Source organism: Pan paniscus, chromosome 6, assembly GCF_029289425.2.
Source record: "Pan paniscus chromosome 6, NHGRI_mPanPan1-v2.0_pri, whole genome shotgun sequence".
Classification (NCBI taxonomy): Eukaryota; Metazoa; Chordata; class Mammalia; order Primates; family Hominidae; genus Pan; species Pan paniscus.
Genome location: NC_073255.2, coordinates 95,250,308 through 95,266,928, shown reverse-complemented (window position 1 = coordinate 95,266,928; position 16,621 = coordinate 95,250,308). Strand labels below are relative to the sequence as shown.

Sequence of the window (16,621 nt, the reverse complement as noted above, 5' to 3'; positions counted from 1 at the left end):
GGTGGCTTTTGGGGGGTTTCTGGGGTTTGCTGTATGGTCAGTACTCTTACTAACCACCTGGTGCACACAGGCATATGTTTCTCTAGAATGTATGTCTAAAAGTAGAGTTGCTAAGTCATAGGCTGTGCACATCTTCGTCTTTCCTGGGCAGTGCCAAATTGTTTTCCAGAGTGTTGTACTTATTAACACTCTGATTTGTGGTGTGGAAATGTTTCTGATACTCACTATCCTCACAAGCCCGTGACAGCTCAAAATTTAATTTTTTTTTTTTTTTGTCAAACTGGTAGGATTAATTATTTCATTGTGCTCCGAGGTTGAGCATCTCTATGTATTTACTGGCCACTTGAATCTCCCTGCCTGTGAAATGTCTATTCATCCTTTTGTCCACTTTCCTATTTTTTTAAATTGATTATTTTAGGGGTTATGTTTTTGGGATTATAGTTCTTTATCACGTGTTGCAAATATTTTTCTCTCAATCTGTCACTTCTGTTTCGGTTTGTGATGGTGCCTTTGATAAACAGGAGTTCTTAATTTTAATGTAGTCTAAATTAGGAGTTTTTCTTTATAGTTTGTTCCTTTTTGGATCTCTTAAATCCTCCCTGTTTTGAAGTCGTGAAGACATTTTTAGTATTAACTTTTGGAAGCTTTATGACTTTTTCACCTTTTGATTTTAATCCACCTAGAATTTATTTTTATGTGATTTATAGGAGTCCAATTTTTTTTAAAAAATTAATAGCTAATTGTTTCAATATTATCAATCAAACAGTCCTTTTTGTTCTCACAACAAAACCACTTCTGTCACATCAAGCTTCCTTATGTAGGTCTCCTTTTCTGAGTTCATTTTGTTTCATTATCTCAACTTGACAACTTTCTTTTGAGAGTCAAGCTCTGTCACCCAGCTGGAGTGCAGTGGCACAATCTCAGCTCACTGCAACCTCCACCTCCCGGGTTCAAGCGATTCTCCTGCCTCAGCCTCCCAAGTAGCTGGGATTAAGGGCATATGCTACCACGCCCAGCTAATTTTTATATTTTTAGTAGAGACAGAGTTTCACCATATTGGTCAGGCTGGTATTGAACTCCTGACCTCAGGTGATCCGCCTACCTCGGCCTCCCAAAGTGCTGGGATTACAGTTGTGAGCCACCATGCCCGGCCATGACAACATCTTAATAACTATGCTTTATGGTAGGTATTGATAACTGGTAGGGTAAGTCCCCTCACCTTAGTATTCTTCACGAGTGTCTTAACTATTGTATGCCCTTTGCTTTTTCATATATATATTTTTGAATCTGCTTGTCAGATTTTACAAAAAAAGTTGATTTGGATTTCCTTTAGTTGTATTGCCTCTATAGATCGGTTTGGGGAGAATTGGCATCTTTACAATATTGGATCTTTCCAACTATGAACAAAATACAGCTCATTATTTATTTAGATCTTTTTAAATGACTCTTAATAAGTCTTAGAATTTTCTCCATGAAGGTTCTGCGCATGTTTTGCTAGATTTCATCCTAGGTTATTTTTTTGTTGCTCTCATAACTAGCACACTTAAAAACATGACAAGTTGTAACTATTGCTGGTATATAGCACTATAATAGATAGATCTTATATGTTGACTTTTGTATCCCGTGCTTAATCCCTTGTTGGGATTGATCACATCTTCAAGAAAATAAGATCTGCAATATGTAAGTTTTCTAACATTTAAATGTCAATATTTAAGACTGGAAAGGATGTAGATTTTCTTGCCTGCTTTTATTAGTCTTGGATTTATGATACACCAGATTGACTTGTCTTTCAAATATTGTAATCTTTGCCAGGGAAGTGGTATATTTTACCAAGTGACTGATTCAAGAATAATGCTTTTTTTTGGTTGCCTCCTGTGTATTCCTAGATTGATTTGGGGGCCAGAGGGTTACCTTAATCACATTGTTTTCACTTTTTTTTTTTTTTTTTTTTTTTACTATTTTCTTGCCACTATCTGTCCTTTTTACTTTTCTTTCCGCTAATTCTTTCCTAGTCTCCTTTTCTAATTCTCATCTCTCTCTTAACTTCATTTTACTCAGAATATGAAATATAAATCACATAATGTTTACTGCATAGGTTTAGGAATTATAATAACTGGTCATCTTGAGCCTGAGGATTTATATGAATTATTTACAGAATAGGAATGTTATAGGTGTAATCATATTTTGTCACCTCTTGATGTATGTATTAGGAACTAGTTCAAAATTTTATATGAGGCTGAATGACGTTTTTCTCCTTAAATATGGTCATTGGAAAGACAAATACTTTAATTTTTGTCTCATAGCAGTTTGGGATAAAATGTACACATTTGAGAACCCCTATTCCTGTAAAGTGAAATCACTTTTGTTTGACAAAGAATAGATTGAAACGAATGAGAATATCTGGCCAACCAGCTTTTGTTTTACAAGAGCTATGCCTTGCCAATATCTTTAATATCTAGGTACTCTCCTTTCTTTTATAGGTTTACCTATGCAAGTATCTGTCAAAATGCTACATTGTTTTATTCATGAGAACTGAATATACTAAACTGTGAAATTAAGCCACATTTCCTCATTTGAAATTGCAAAACTTCTTCCTCTGGACTTTCCAGTGATGAACTACTGGGAGAAGAGTCAGAATGAATAAGCAAAGAGGTTACTGAATACTTCTTTTAAAAGGGTGTGTTAAGACATGGGCAACTCGTCCAGGGAGAAAGAGCCGATGGCTTAATAGTATGTGGTGAGACATTGGTCTCTGGATTTGCAACATTACCAAATTTGTCTATTTCACATGTCCTTGAAATGTGAACTGTGTACTTAACTGCAGGGTATTCAGCCCTGCAGTTATTACCTAATGTTCCCATGAAAACATTATTTTTATTTCTTTCAACTCTCTGTCTACCATAGTTATATTATAAGATGGTCCAAGTTATGCCCTCTAACAAATATTGCTTAATATGTAATGTACATTTGTAGTTCAATGGTTCTTAACCCTGGCTGTACATTAGAATCACCCAGGGAATCTAAAACACATACATATACACCAGAGAGTGGGCTCCACACCAGCTCAATAAAATCAGAATATCCTGGGTATGGCTTGGGGCATCAGTGTTCTTTTAAAAGCTCCCTTAATGATTTTAAGACAGCCAGAGTTGAGAACCACTAGTTTAATGGGATAAAAATGTGCCATTTATTGTAATCTGCGTTTGTTGGAGAATTTTTTCTCTTAGTATTATAGTAATCTGAAAATAGATATGCTTTTGCAAGTAAATTGGATTTAACAAGATTTCTTGTGAAGGAGTTCTTATCTTAGCCGAAACCTTTTAACTGTACTTTTGCGACGATCTCTCCTCGCATACTTATAATCTTGAAAGAAAAAAAATACTTCTCAAAATATTGACACATTGCATTCCAGAAGTTTTGAGTCATGTACAGGATGAACAAACTCATTGAAATTCTCTTTAGATGTCTACAATATCTGCCTTTCAAAGGACTTTTGAGTAATTACCCATTTTCTCATTGTAAGCTTGATACAGAACACTCAGTCCATTGTTCTGTTTACCTTTTTCTAGGTTTGAGTTCAGTCTACGCCACCTTTTCACTGTATATTGGTCAAGTATCATTATCTCATTGAAAAGTATAGTAGGCCTGGAATACCTTATACAATGCAGATGAGATAGAAATGAGAACTCTCTAAATTGTGAAGGCCTACTTAGCCATAAGCTTATTATTATTATTAAGAGACAGGGTTTTGCTGTGTTGCCCAGGTTGGTCTTGAACTCCTGAGCTCAAGCCATCCTCCCACCTTGGCCTCCCAGAGTGCTGAGATTACAGGCATGAGTCATCATGCTTGGCCCATGAACTGATTATTTAAATCCTAGTCTCCTAAGAGACCAAATTATTATCCTTATTATCCTTCAGTGTGAAGTGAGTCTGACAGCTCCATATACATGTCAATATACTGACAAACGTTTATACCCATGTATAGAAAACACTTTGCCCTATCCCTTTGCCCTGCCCCTAGGAGACCCACGAAGCTGCTGCTTGTGAGGGGTGGGGAAGAGAGATCTCAGGATGATGTCTAAGTTCTCAGTGAAACCTGGTCTTCCTCTCTCTAAATGTTTCCCACCTCCAGCTCCAGTGCAGGTGTCCAGCTCACCAATTATCCTTATTTTTTATCTTGTCTTTTCCTTTTAGGAATACAGATAGAAATTTGCTGAGTTACAGATAGTTTGCATATGTTTTGTCTGAATATTAGAATTTGTCATAATCAATGTAATTAACATGTAAAAACTATTCCTGTATGGGAAAAATGAGTCAAATTTAAGCAATTTATCTTTTCTTTTCTTTTTTTTTTTTTTTTTGGAGACAGAGTCTTGGTCTGAAGTGCAATGGCTCAATCCCGGCTCATTGCAACCTCCACCTCCTGGGTTCAAGTGATTCTCCTGTCTCAGCCTCCTGAGTAGCTGGGATTACAGGTGTGCACCACCGTGCCCAGCTAATTTTCTGTATTTTTTAGTAGAGATTGGGTTTCACCATGTTGACCAGGCTGCTCTTGAATTCCTGGCCTCAAGTGATCCATCTACCTCAGCCTTCCAAAGTGCTGGGATTACAGGCGTGAGCCACTGTGCCGGCCATAATTTTGGATAACTTTTGAGGAAATTGGGAAAGTACACACTTCTGCCCAATTAGTGATAATTACAATGGTGAATCTACCAGTGTTTAAATCCTTTAACTGTAGAATTAGGAGAAATACCCTAAAATTTTAGAAGAAAGATGGTCAGTTAACTTATAGGTTAAATGTTTTGTGTAAAGAGTCTGTATATCCTTCAGCAAAATAGGGCTTTCATATAGACAAGGACACAAGTTATAAGTTCACAGCTTAGTTAATTTTCACCAAGTGAAACACACTTATGCAACTAAGACTCAGAACAGGAAGGAAAACATTAATGGAACCTCAGAAGTCCTTCATGCTCCTTTCTAACAGTCACTTATCTAACACTGTAGATTAGTTGTGCCCATTATTGAAAACTTGTGTGTGAATTGAAACATACAATTTGTACCTTCTTTTGGTGGTGGGGAAGGTTCTTTTGCTCAGTTTCACATGTGTTATTGCAGAATATTAATTCATTGTTTTGTACTATTCCACTGTTTGGATATAACACAATTTATTCATTCTTCACTTAATGGATAGTTTGGGTTTCTGGTTTGGGCAATAATGTACCACAGTACTATAGACATTCTTATGTGTCCCTTGCTAAATATATGTATATATTTCTTTTGAAGATATATGTACAAGTGCAGTTGCTGAGTCATGTGTTCAGCTTCACTAGATATTGCCAGTTTTCCAATTTATACTCCCATTAACAATGTATGAGAGTTTCAGTTGCTTCAGATTTTTTTTGCATCACATAATACTAAAACATAATAAGTCAAGGATGCATGTTATAACTTTTAGTATAACTAATAAAAGAATAGCAAAAACATAACTGACAAGTTAATAGGTAATAGAATGAAATAATAAACTTAGAAGAGTAGTAAAACAGGTGAGACACATAGAAAACAAATAGTAATATGATAAATATCAACCCAATATGTTAGTAATTACATTGAATGTAAAAATGGACTACATATCCCAATTAAAAGATTAAGAATGTCAGATTGGAGGAAAAAATCTCAAGTGGATACTGCTTATAAAACATATCTTCAATATAAGGACACAGGAAGATTAATAACAGAAGGTTATGCAAGCACTAACCAAGCTGATGTAGTTATACTAATATCAGACAAAGTAGACCTTAAAGTAAAAATAATTATTAGAAATAAAGGACATTGTATAATGAATAAAGGGTTGCTAATCCAGCTCCTATTTTAAAAACTTAAGTGTAATTTTTCAGACCCAACTATGTGCAGTTACAAAGACTTTATCTGACAGGCCTTACGGGAGAAAGCTGCCCTCCCCAAATCCGACTTGGTGTGTGGTCAATGCCCTGTAGTCCCTGAAATGAGTTGTGCCTGTGATTCAGGCCCCGCTGGCCAGCCATACTCTTACAGATAGCTGCATCCCTAGCCCGGGTTCTTCATTTAGAGGCCTCTTTATCAGAGGCCTTTAGCAGAGACCTTTCTCAGGTGCCTCTAAACCACTAAAACCGCCTTAGCAGCGGGGAGAGGGGAGCTTCAAAGACTGTTTTTTCTCTACTCCAGTGAAATACTTTTCCACTCCTAGCTCTTCTCCCTCTCCCTACCCTCGGCTCCTGTATCCATGATCCTGCAGGAACCTTTTTGGGAGGGTCCCTCGATAGTGAAGAGAGCTCCATATCTGTGCTGATTCACCTGACCCTTGGCTAACGGCACCATTCCATGCGGAGAAAATAGACCAGGGACATTAGCACTTTCTCTTGTTTAGCCTCTTGCTTTATAGCATCACAGTAAGTGATTAAAAGCTTGACTGTTAAAAAGTTAATATTAACTTTTTAATCTTGTTTTAATTGAGTACTCAGACACCTGGCAGCTCAGCTTAGAGCCTAACAGTGGTTAATCTACAGGAGGCTCTAACAATTCCAAATTCGTATGCCCTTAATGATATATCCTCAAAATGCATAAAGCAAAAACTAATAGATACTTGAAATTTATTGTATAACATTCACACTGAAAAGAGTGTACAGTTCAGTGAGTTATTGCAGAGTATATCAGTATACCCAAAACATTTAACATTACCAACACGTAACAAGGCTCACTTGAGATACCTCTCAATGACTATGGCTTTCTCCTTCCTTAAAGGTTACTACTGTTTGTACTTCTAATAAAAGAGATTCGTTTTGCCTGTTTTTAAGTTTTATATAATAGAATTATTAGTATATATTTATATTTGGCTTCCTTCACTAATATATTGGTTACATATGTTTTTAACCATCTTCTGCTGAGTATTAACCTCCTATTATCATTTCAGATGTTTTAGAAAACGATTATGAGAGCTTACGTGTATTAAATGTTGAAAGAAATGGAAATATTATTTATACCTATAAGGTATGTCTATATTCTTTTTTATTGTGGTAAGATGTAAAATTTACTGTTTTTAATCATTTATATTCTCTTTTTACAGAATTCTATACTGTATCTTATTGAAGGGTAATGAATAAACTTGTTGGCATTTAATCTTAACATATGACTTTGTGTGTGTGAGACTGAATAAAGTGATTGAAATTTAGTAGTATTTGGCTGGGCATGGTGGCTCACAATTGTAATTCTAGCACTTTGGAAGGCTGCAACGGGCAGATCACTTGAGGTCACGAGATCGAGACCAGCCTTGCCAACATGGCAAAACCCCGTTTGTACCAAAAAATACAAAAATGAGCTGGGTGTTGTGGCGCACACCTGTAGTTCCAGCTACTCAGGAGGCTGAGGCAGGAGAATCGCTTGAACCCAGGAGGAGGAGGTTGCAGTGAGCTGAGATTGTGCCACTGCACTCCAGCCTGGGTGACAGAGCGAAACCCTGTCTCAAAAAGAAAAAAAAATTTTTTTAAATATTAAATGTTTCTTCATTTTAAAATAAAACTAAACAGGCATATCTGACATAATACTCAAATTTTGAATCAATGAACAATTTCATTTTCTAGACAAAAAATGCCAAGTAAAAATGTTTAAACCTAATTAATATGTTAACATTTTATCATTGGAGAAAATATTAAATATGATTACTCTCTTCAGACATAGATATATTAGGACTTTCGAAGCATTATTATTTTGTTTTTAGAAACAGAGTCTTGCCCTGTCACCCAGGCTGGGGTGTGGTGGCACAATCATAGCTCACTGCAGCCTCAAACTCATGGGCTCAAGTAGGTTCCTTGAGCTCCTGCCTCAGCCTCCCCAGTAGCTAGGACTATAGGCATGTGAAGCATGTTATTTAACAATGTGTTTTCAATGTCAAGTGTTCTAAGGAAAATTTAACTTTACTATAATAAGCACACATGAATAATTCAAATGGCCAGTTTGCTTTGCACAGTTATATCACTGTACTTTTTAAAGTAAAAATAATTATTTTAAGTTGTGTCTTAGAATGGTACCTTTAAGGAATTGTGTGATTCACAATGTTTTACTTATAAGAATGTTATGGACTTGTCCTAGTCATCCCTATTATCTATCATATGTGTATATTTTCAAAGACATAAGTGGAAGTATAAAAAGATTTACGCCCACCATGCTCAGTCCTACTAGACAGTTCCCCAAACTCACTGAGCTCTACACTGTTGATCCATTTCATTCTTTGAGCCCAAATGACTAGCTGAACTGGATTCAGTCCCCCTCTGACAGGCACAGAAAGCTTCTTTTAGAGTGCTTACTGCTAAGATTGAGTTATTGCAGGTTGGTTTTAAAACTAGTAACATTCTAACTTCCTAAACAATGACATTTAATAAACATCTGGTTAATTTTTTTTTTAGGATGATAAGGGAAATGTCGTCTTTGGATTATATGATTGTCAAACCAGACAAAATGAGGTAAAAATCATAGATTACTCATTGGTTACTTTACTGCCTTTAGAGTTTTCTTTGTCTCCTCCTTTTTCTAGATATAAATTCCAACTTTATTTTCTCTTTTTTTGTAAACATTTTATTTGAAAAAACAGAATTGCAATTTGAGGCATACACACAGACCAGGGTAGTCTTTGGTATGTCCAAAGAACTAAGAAAGGTTGGGGGTTTTATCAGAAAGAGAAATGTTACACATGGCTTTGAAAGAAAACTCATTGGCAATAGGAAAGTTTCCAGGAGCTGGCAGATCTCATCGGTGTGTGAAAGCAGTAGGTAAAACTAGTTTTAGAGCCATGGCAGTTTGTTTCAGCAGCTACTAGGTGAAGCTGTTCTTAAGTTTATGGCATTTGGTCATTTTGGCAGCTGGCTTGCACAATACCTGGGCAGGCCCTTGTGCCCTGTGTGCTTCTCTTTTCCTCTCCTGATCTCTTGATTTAACTCGATTGAGTATGACAGAATAACTCCAGTTCTTGTAATCAGTTATCACAGTACATGCAACAGTTTTATTCATTTATTTGTTGATGGACACCTGTTTCTAATATTTGCCTGTTATGAACACTATTGTATACATAGCTATTTTTTTAATTCTTTTGTGTGTGTATCTAGGAGTGGGAATACCAACTTTATTTTCTAAAAAATTATATTTCTTTGCTTTCCTTCTCTTCTCCCTTAACGATCTCTTGGTCCTGTTATCTTAAACAAAAAATGCAAGGACTATTGGACCACAAAGTGAGGTGAAGTCTCTTAGACCTTTGAGATTTAAGTAAAATTGGCTCAAACAAATTATTCAATATCCTCTAAGAAAGTAGGAGGTCCAATGTCCTCCTTGAGATTTGTGTACTCCCAGGTCATCTTATAATGACCTCTGACTCTTTCTGCTTCTGCTTAACCTTCACGTGTCTTGTTTCTCATTATTTCTTACTGATCCAGACAAGGAACCCCTTTCCTTATTTTTTTCCCCAAATTACTAACATAAGGCGTTGGTTGATGTGACAGGCTTTGTCTAATTCTGGGAGCAAATGGGAGGGAGTAATTTTGTACCTATGTAAAAACAATTTAGAATTGAATATTAGACATCTTTGAACTTAAATGTCCTTTATCCATTACAAATTTTTTACAGGTCACCTTACTCTTCAGGGTTCCAATACGCTGCTTGGTTAATTCTCTCTTCCCTTCTTCCACCCCTTTCACCTTTATTCATTAATTCATTCACCCATTCACTGATCCAACAAATAATCATTGAGTGTTTTCCCTGTCAGGTGCTGGAGACACAGTGATGATCAACATAAACTCACAATACACAGTCTAGGGAAAGAGAATAAAATCTCAAGTTTTCAGTGCAATTGTTAGCTTAATTTCTGTGTGGCATGTATTCTAAAAAGGTGGGTTGAGAGGAGACATCATAGTCTGTCTTCTGTCAATCCAGTTGTGGTGACTGCTGCTATCTTTTGTGGTCATATTCCTCTCTCCCAAGACTGTGAGCACTTGATAGTAGGAGCGCTTTGCATACCAATGTGTTTTATCCCTGTTACCTTTAGCTTACTGCCTGTGAGTGGTAGGAGTACAGTGAATGTTTTTCAATGGATTGATAGTGATAGGTTCCCTCCAGAGTGGCTGTTTTTCAAAAATTTTCCAGTGACAAAGCTGCTTTGAATTCCAAAATGTGAAAGTTAGTCCAGAAAATAAATTGGCCAAAGGATAAATTAATAGGAAATTTAAACTAGCTTTGTAAACGGCAAATTTTTCTTCTGAACCGTAGTCGCTAAACAAACCCTCCCCTTCTCCCATCTCTTCTCCATGTAGGCACAACCCTTACAGCCCATATGTTTTTTTTTTTTTTTTTACAGACCTTTTGATGGTTTTATTGAAGGAATGGATTTGTATACCAAATCTAGATGGGCTTTAAAATTCTTTTTTTTTTTTTTTCGAGACAGTCTCACTCTATTGCCAGGCTGGAGTGCAGTGGCGCCATCTCAGCTCACTGCAACCTCCGCCTCCTGGGTTCAAGCAAATCTCCTGCCTCAGCGTCCCAAGTAGCTGGAACTACAGGTGTGTGCCACCATGCCCAGCTAATCTTTTGTGTGTGTGTGTGTGTGTATATATATATATTTTTTCTTTTTTCTTTTTTTTTTTTTTAGTAGAGATGGGGTTTCCCATGTTGGCCAGGATGGTCTCAATCTCTTGACCTCGTGATCTGCCTGCCTCAGCCCCAAAGTGCTGAGATTACAGGTTTGAGCCACCGTGCCCGGCCTAAGATTCTTTTCAAGTACTATATTTTTACTTGGAAAGGTGCCACCCTGAGGAAAGATGGTGCCATCAAGAGAAAAAAAAAAATCTTTCTCTTGGTAATTGAGCTTCAGGATGGGATAACAGTGTTTGAGTCTTAATGCTTACCCATCCTTCTCTAAAAGTTTTTATTTTTTAAATTTGATAAAACTAGTACAGTAATGTCCTGTGTACTCTTCACTCAGTTTCTCTCAATTGTTAAATCTTGTGTAACTATAGGATAATATATTAAAACCAATAAATTAATGTCGGTAGAATGTGTGCATATGGTTCTATGCCATTTCATTACTTGTGTAGATTCTTGTAATTACCACTGCAATCGAGAAAGAGTTATTCCATTTCTACAAGATCTATTGGTGTTGAAATTTTACCAGTTCGAATGAAGTGTGGAACTATTATCTCCTTTTGAGTCTCTTTACCTTTCCGTGTTTTTGATTGTCTTCGATATTTCCTATACATTCTTTAAGATCCACATCAGGCAATGTTATACTTTTTGCCCTGATTGTCGAACATAATTTAGAAAACACAGGAGAAGGAAAGTCTATTGTGTTTACCTATATATTTGCTCTTTCCATGGTTCTTTCTGATGTTCTAAGGTTCCTCTTTTATCATTTCCTTTCTCTTTCAAGAACTTTTTTTAACCATTTTTTTTAGGGTAGCTATGCCGATGACAAATTTTCATAGTTTTCTTCATCTGAGAATGTGTTTGTTTCCTTTCATTCCTGAAGGATAGTTTTGCCAAGTATAGAATTCAGGATTCATAGTTCTTTTTGTTCCTCTCTTGAAAAACATGCCACTTCCTTCTGGGTTCTCTGGTTTCTCATGAGAAATCTGCTGTCTTTTGAATTTTTCTCCCCCCCATATAGATGTCACTTTTTTCTTTGCTGTTTTTGAAAAAAATTTTCCTTTCTCCTTAGTTTTCTGAAGTTTGATTGTGCTGTGTCTTGGTGTGGATTTGTTTGGATTTTGCCTGTTTGGGGTTTACTCCGCTTATTGAATCTGTAGTCTCTTGCCAAATTTGGGACATTTTTAGTCATTAGCCAATATTTCTTCAAGTATTTTTTCTTAAAGTTCCAATCTGTTTCTCTTCTCTTTTTATGGACTCTGATTACAGGAATGGTAGATCTTTTGTTACAGTCACATGGATCTCTGAGGTTCTGTTTCTTTTATTTTTTGATTTTCTGTTGTTTAAATTAGGTAACTTCTATTGTTTTCAAGTTCACTGATTGTTCTGTCCTCTCCACTATGTTGTTGAGCCTACCCATGGAGGTTTTGTTAAAAAAAAAAAAAAAAATTTGGTAATTGTATTTTTCAGTTGTGAAATTTCCATTTGTATTTTTCTTTATATATTCTATTTCTTGCTGAGACTTTTTTTCATTTGCTTCAAGCATGCTTGTAATTACTTATTGAAGCATTTTTATGACCGTTTTAAAATCTTTGTCAGAAAATTCCAATATCTTTGTTATCTCAGTGTTTGTGCCTATTGTTTCCTCACTCAGTTTGAGATCTTCCTGGTTTTTGGTATGACATGAGGTTTTCTATTGTATGTTAGACATTTCGAGTACTGCATTATGAAACTCTGGATGTTTTTTAAGTCTTCTCTTTAGCATACCTCCTGTGATAATTTACCTGTTGGGGAATTAGCGGGGTTGGTGGTACAGCCTACTACTGCTAGGTTGTGCCAGGGGAAGTTCCAGGTTCCCCACTTGCCCTACTTGGACACCCCAGTGGAGAGAAGTGTCTTGTTATGGCTAGACAGAGGTGGGATTTCAGTCTCCCCACTTGGCCTCCACTGATACCACAGCAGAGGAGCAGGATGGGGGAAAGGTAGGTGAAGGCCTCATTATCATTAGATGGTAGCGAAAGTTTTGGTTTCCCATTCAGCCACCTTGGACACAATCCCAGTGAGGAGGTGGAAAGGGAACTCTTTACTACTGGGTCTGGGTGGGAGTCCAGGATCCACGTGGATTTGCTGGCACTCTTGGTGGGGGGAAAGCTTGTTTACCACTGGGAATGGTTGAAAGTCCTGATTTCCTACTTGGTCTTCTTTGATACTCTTCTTGCAGAAGGGGGAAGGCTGCCTTGTTAACACCTGGGCAAAGGTGGGAGTCTAAGCTCCCCATGCAGCCTTTGCTGGTAGAGATGGGAGTGGGGTTGCATTTTCTTTTGTGGTGTTTGGCTGGAGTTAGGGTGGTTATAGTAAAAAAGTTTCTCTCTTGCTATGTTTCCTCTTTCCAGTTCCTTTGGCTAGAGAGCATGGGTGTGTGTTTGTTTTTGTCCGCTCCCATCAGTATTTCTGTTGTTTTCACCTCTTTAGCTCTGAGTCTAGGCTATATGACACAAAAGGAAAACCCAGGGAACTCACCACTATGTCATTCATCAGGATCTGAGGTCCCTAAAGAGTCTGCTGCCTTCTCTCTGCATTTCAGAGTCGTCATTGAAACTTAAAAAATATATGTCCAGGGTTTTAAAACTGTACTTGGTGGGAGCAATAGGGACAAGTGGGTTGACTCCACTTTGCCCCGCCCCCCCACCACCTCACGTTTTGAGTTAATGGTCTCACCCTGCAATATGCAAATGGGAAGCAGTGTATTACTTATGCTTCCCATTAGCATAAGTAATGGGATAAGCATAAGCACGGTCCCAATAGCTTTCCTTCCTCACCCTCTTCCACCTCTTTCTCCCACCTTCTGTCATGTAGGACTTCCCTGGTAGTGCATACAAGAGTGAACATGACCTAAACTGGTTGGATACAAGAGAATGCTTTGCTGGTAATTTGGGACATGGATTCTTCTCTTTTCCACTGGGTTTGGTGATAAGTGAATTCACTGGGTTGGAATTGCTGTGGCTTTGGGGAATAGAACTTGGAGCTCTATTGTATGGAAGCTGACGAATGTATTGAACCCAGAAAGCTAGGAGAATGTATATTTCCAGCTCTGGATCAAGCCAATACTGAAGTAACACCCCATTCTGTTCAATTTCATGAGCCACTAATTGTCTTTTTGCCTAAGCTAGTTTGGGGAAGATTTTTTGATGCTTGGAGTTAAAGACTTCTGATACTTGCACACCTATTGACCTAGAAATTCCACTTTGAGGTTTTGATTCTACAGAAATATCTGCACAAATTCACACAGGTTTATGTAAAAGGTTCATTGGATTATTATATTACCTAAATGTAGGAGGCAAACTAAATGCCCATCAGTAAGTTTTTGGAAATTGATACAGCTATTAAAGGATTAAGAAGTCTATAAATGTACTGGTACAGAAGTCTCTCCAAAACATGTTGTTACATGAAAAAAGCAAGTTGTCAGAATAATACATTCCATTTATGTTTTTAAAAAACTTGCAATGTAACTGTGTAATATAAGTGCATAAATATAGAAAATTCATAAACATGCTTCCTTTTGGAAGAGAGTTGGGATTGGCTGAGTATAAAGGACTGTCATTTCTTTTGACCTTTTTTTTTTGTTTGAGACAGGGTGTCACTCTGTCACTTGGGCTGGAGTGCAGTGGCACAATCATGGCTCACAGCAGTCTTGACCTCCTGGGCTCAAGTAATCCTCCTATCTCAGCCTCCCAAGTAGCTAGGACTACAGGCATGCCACCATGCCTGGCATATTTTTTTAAAAACTTTTGTAGAGATAGGATTTTGTCGTGGTGTCCAGGCTGGCTTTGACTTTTTATTTGATAGTGTTTGAATCTTTTAAACATTGAGACTATACTTATGTTATCTTTGTAATTAAAAGATAACAAACTAAAAATTAAGTGTATATACCCATTCTTCTTAGTAATAATTTAGAATTAGATTCTTCTTAGTAATAATTTAGAATCCCTCAGTTAGAGCAAGAGTCAAAGGAAACCGACAATTCTCACATGAATTCAGTATCTGATTAACTGAAAGTTCACTTTGTGTAATCAATTGTTCCCTAACTTTCCCAGCTTTTCCCATCAACTTCTAGCTATAGGGGTCTGGTGTGTTTTCGATACTTTTTTAGTGTGCAGATACTAGTAACCTTCTTAATACTTATACTATTTACTGTTTCTCTTAGTCAGTTCTCTTCTGAGGTGGAAGACTGTCTCTTTCCCTTATCCTCTGGGTGTTCTTTAAGAGAGCCTGCCTAATAGAACTGGTGTTCTCTAGTTCCTCAATCTCTACATCACATCCTCCTGCATGGGCATTTTCATTTTCTTTAATATTCAAGAAAATGGAATCTTGCAATATTTTGAACATTTTAAACAACAACAAGGAAAAAAAATTAAAGAAGTCTACCTTCCCAGTCCTCTAAATATGAAAGGCCTATGGGAGATGCACTTGTGACAGTGGGTAAGAAAACTAATGATTACTGAGGTAATTAATTACCTCAGTAATTACAATAGCTAATATTTGAGTGCTTATTGCACTAAGTGCTTCATGTAGCCCTTATCTCACTTGATCCTCCTAACAATCCCATGAGTAGATGTTATGATTCCTATTTTACCAATGGGGGGATAGAGAAGCTGAATAATTTATCCAAGGTCACGCAGCTAGCAAGTGACAGAGTCAGGATTTGAACCTGGATCTAGCTGGGCTCCAATGTCTATGCTGTTAACCACTATACTTGGTTGTCTCATGGCTAAATATCGGTGCCAACATGGCTTACAATAGCAAACTTTTTTTTGGTAAAGAGTAGTCTGGAATGTGTCAGCATAGCTAAACTAGTTTGATTCTTCACTGAAATATTTTGCCCTAGTAATACTTAGCACAGAGCTTAATGGGAATTTATGTTCATACAATTGTTATTTAATGTATGAAACTTCAAATTAAAAAATATTTTTGTTTTAATAGCTTCTATATACCTTTGAGAAAGACTTGCAAGTTTTCAGTTGCTCTGTCAACAGTGAAAGGACTTTGCTTGGTAAGTTGAGCTCTTATTGCTACATGTCAAGAACTGAACTACATCTTTCAAGAGTTTCAAAGTATTAGATTTTTGCAGTATTAAATTATTCTATAACAATAATTTCCTAGGAAAGAAATGTTCTTGAGAAGTTAAGTTTGAAATAAAGAATGTAGAGGGTATACCTACAAAAAAGAATGCTTTGTGTTCTGCCCTTATCTTCCGTTGACATATCCTTTGAGCCCTCATCTATTTCAGGTTTAAACTGGTAAACTTTAACAAGCTACCATATGGATCAATTGCTAATGTATTTTTTTTCTTTTTCCATTAGCTGCAAGTTTAGTTCAGTCTACTAAAGAAGGAAAAAGGAACGAACTTCAACCAGGTAATGAAATTACACTTTTTAGTACCTATGGGTAGATGAAGGTTATTGGTAGATGATTTATTATACTACCAAATCATTTAGAAATAGCCTTATCGTATCTCAGAATAAAAGGCAAAGGTCATGTCAAGCATGAAAAAGACTTAAAAAAATTTTTTTTTCAAGCAAACAGAAAAGGACAGACAATGTTCTAACAGTGATTCAGCAGAAGTATTAAGATGGTAATTAGTACCTGCAGGCTAAATAAATGCTGAAGTAGAAACCTATGGTCAGATGTTGGTATAAAAGATAGGGAAAGTCAAGAATGCATCTTTTCTTATATCTGGTTAGGTATTGATTAGTACCTAACACATTGTAAGTACTACACCAATACTAAAGATTAATTCTGCTCATTTGCCAAGGCCCACTTTATAGTTTTGTAGCTATGTGATGCTCCCTGGCCCCTCCCCACCACCTTTTAAAAACTGCTGTAAGTCATCCCTCTGTCTATAACTCAACAGTATTGAGTGCCTCCTGGGGGTCAGGCATTATGCATGGTGCTGGGGATACAATGG

At 36.9% G+C, this 16,621-nt stretch overlaps 1 protein-coding gene across 6 annotated transcripts in view; it reads left to right on the top strand.

Moving 5' to 3' along the window:
- Window positions 1–16,621, top strand: part of GSAP (gamma-secretase activating protein) — a 112,245-nt gene that overhangs the window by 3,428 nt on the left and 92,196 nt on the right. For 5 of the 6 annotated variants that reach the window (XM_034964312.3, XM_034964310.3, XM_034964313.3 and 2 more), the window contains exons 2-5: window positions 6,947–7,023; window positions 8,436–8,492; window positions 15,637–15,706; window positions 16,017–16,070. In XM_034964312.3, the coding sequence (XP_034820203.2) occupies window positions 6,947–7,023; window positions 8,436–8,492; window positions 15,637–15,706; window positions 16,017–16,070 (258 nt within the window). Of the gene's footprint in view, window positions 1–6,946; window positions 7,024–8,435; window positions 8,493–13,547; window positions 13,583–15,636; window positions 15,707–16,016; window positions 16,071–16,621 lie in introns of those variants that run through there. The other variant, XM_057302891.2, reaches the window with a different exon arrangement.